Genomic DNA, 1,306 nt, shown 5'->3' with positions numbered 1-1,306 from the left:
ACTGATCTCCAACTTTATTTCTATGCATTCAGCTGGTCAGTATAGCATGTAAGCATGTAGTAGACATGCATGCATACACAAACCTGTCAACAGCCCTGTATTCTGCCATCATGAAGGTTATAATGTTCTGTTTTTTGAGATTGTACTGCAATGCAATATTACCCCAACTGATATAAATGGGCTAGACACATTATTAGGTATATATCCTATACAATGACATAAAATAGTCTCCAAAATCTCAAAAAAAAAAAAAAAAAGACAGTTTCAACTAAATTAACCCTCATGAATGCATGATTTATTACATTAGACAGCTTTAATTTCAGCTAGTCATATAATAAAATGGCATTAAAGTGTATACACGCACATTCAGGTGAAACAAACTTACCATCCCGATACAAAACACCGTGAATATGATGAGCCATGGGATGTCCGTGCAGCTGCGCTCCTCCAGCGGTTTCCAGTCACGTTTGCTCTGCCAAGGCATAAATAATAGATGATAAAAGATGACACCTAACGATCGATATCCTTAATGCTAGTCTTGTCGGGACCGCTGGACGGTTCAGTCAGCAGCCTGCAGCAGACAAATCAGTGTGTTGTTGTTGGAAAACAAGCCGCCGCTGCTGCCGAAGTGACGTCGTTGAGCACGTTGTCTCAAACTCCTCTGCGAATTACTCTTACAAGTTTTAAAGCAGCCATAACTCCGCTGAATGTGTGAGCCAACTTACCTCTGTGCTGCTACAACATCCCATCGTGGACGACAACACGACGACGACGACTTCAGCTCACTTAAGCGAAAAACTAAACTTTTAAGAGCCTTTGCTTCGGTTAAACAGTTTGTTTGTTTGTTTGTTTTCAGCTCATTTCACTTTCGCTTCCTCTTCTCTTTCGACGCATAACAAATGCAAGGACACTAATGAATGCTTTGTTGACGCCTTGTTCACTTCAAACTAACATCCATTTGTGAAACTCCCTTCTTTAAGGCCTGCAGGTAAACACGGAAGAAGTCCCAATTTCTCATGCTGCCTTCACGGGCTATCAGAAATATCAGTACTGTCGCGCAGTGAAACACCGCAACATTATCACATTGTTGTTGTCATCAAAGCTTTGATTTGCATTCTCAACTTTGTTTTTTGTTTGTTTTTTTCACTGAAAACAGAGAGGCTTTGTTGAAAGAACAACTTAATAATTGGGAATTGTGTAAAAATCAATGATGCCTCATACTTTGAGTACCTTGAAGGCACCGCAACTAAAATAAACGGAAACACTACAAATCCAAATTATTATAATTGTTGATATTGTTACTATC

General features: G+C 39.4%; 1 protein-coding gene across 1 annotated transcript in view; it reads right to left on the bottom strand.

The window, feature by feature from the left end:
* LOC118327385 (choline transporter-like protein 1) overlaps positions 1-1,019 on the bottom strand; it is an 8,907-nt gene extending 7,888 nt beyond the window's left edge. The window contains exons 1-2 of the mRNA XM_035660720.1: positions 726-1,019; positions 386-472 (exon numbers count right to left, since the gene is read on the bottom strand). Of these exons, the coding sequence (XP_035516613.1) occupies positions 386-472; positions 726-749 (111 nt within the window). The 5' untranslated portion in view covers positions 750-1,019. The remainder of the gene's footprint in view (positions 1-385; positions 473-725) is intronic.
* Between the last annotated feature and the right edge of the window lie 287 nt (positions 1,020-1,306).

This window comes from Morone saxatilis, unplaced genomic scaffold (genome assembly GCF_004916995.1).
Source record: "Morone saxatilis isolate NCDOM2014 unplaced genomic scaffold, NCSU_SB_2.0 Contig17, whole genome shotgun sequence".
NCBI classification, from domain to species: domain Eukaryota; kingdom Metazoa; phylum Chordata; class Actinopteri; family Moronidae; genus Morone; species Morone saxatilis.
Note: the sequence above shows the minus strand (reverse complement) of the source record. Positions and strands in the feature narration are given on the sequence as shown.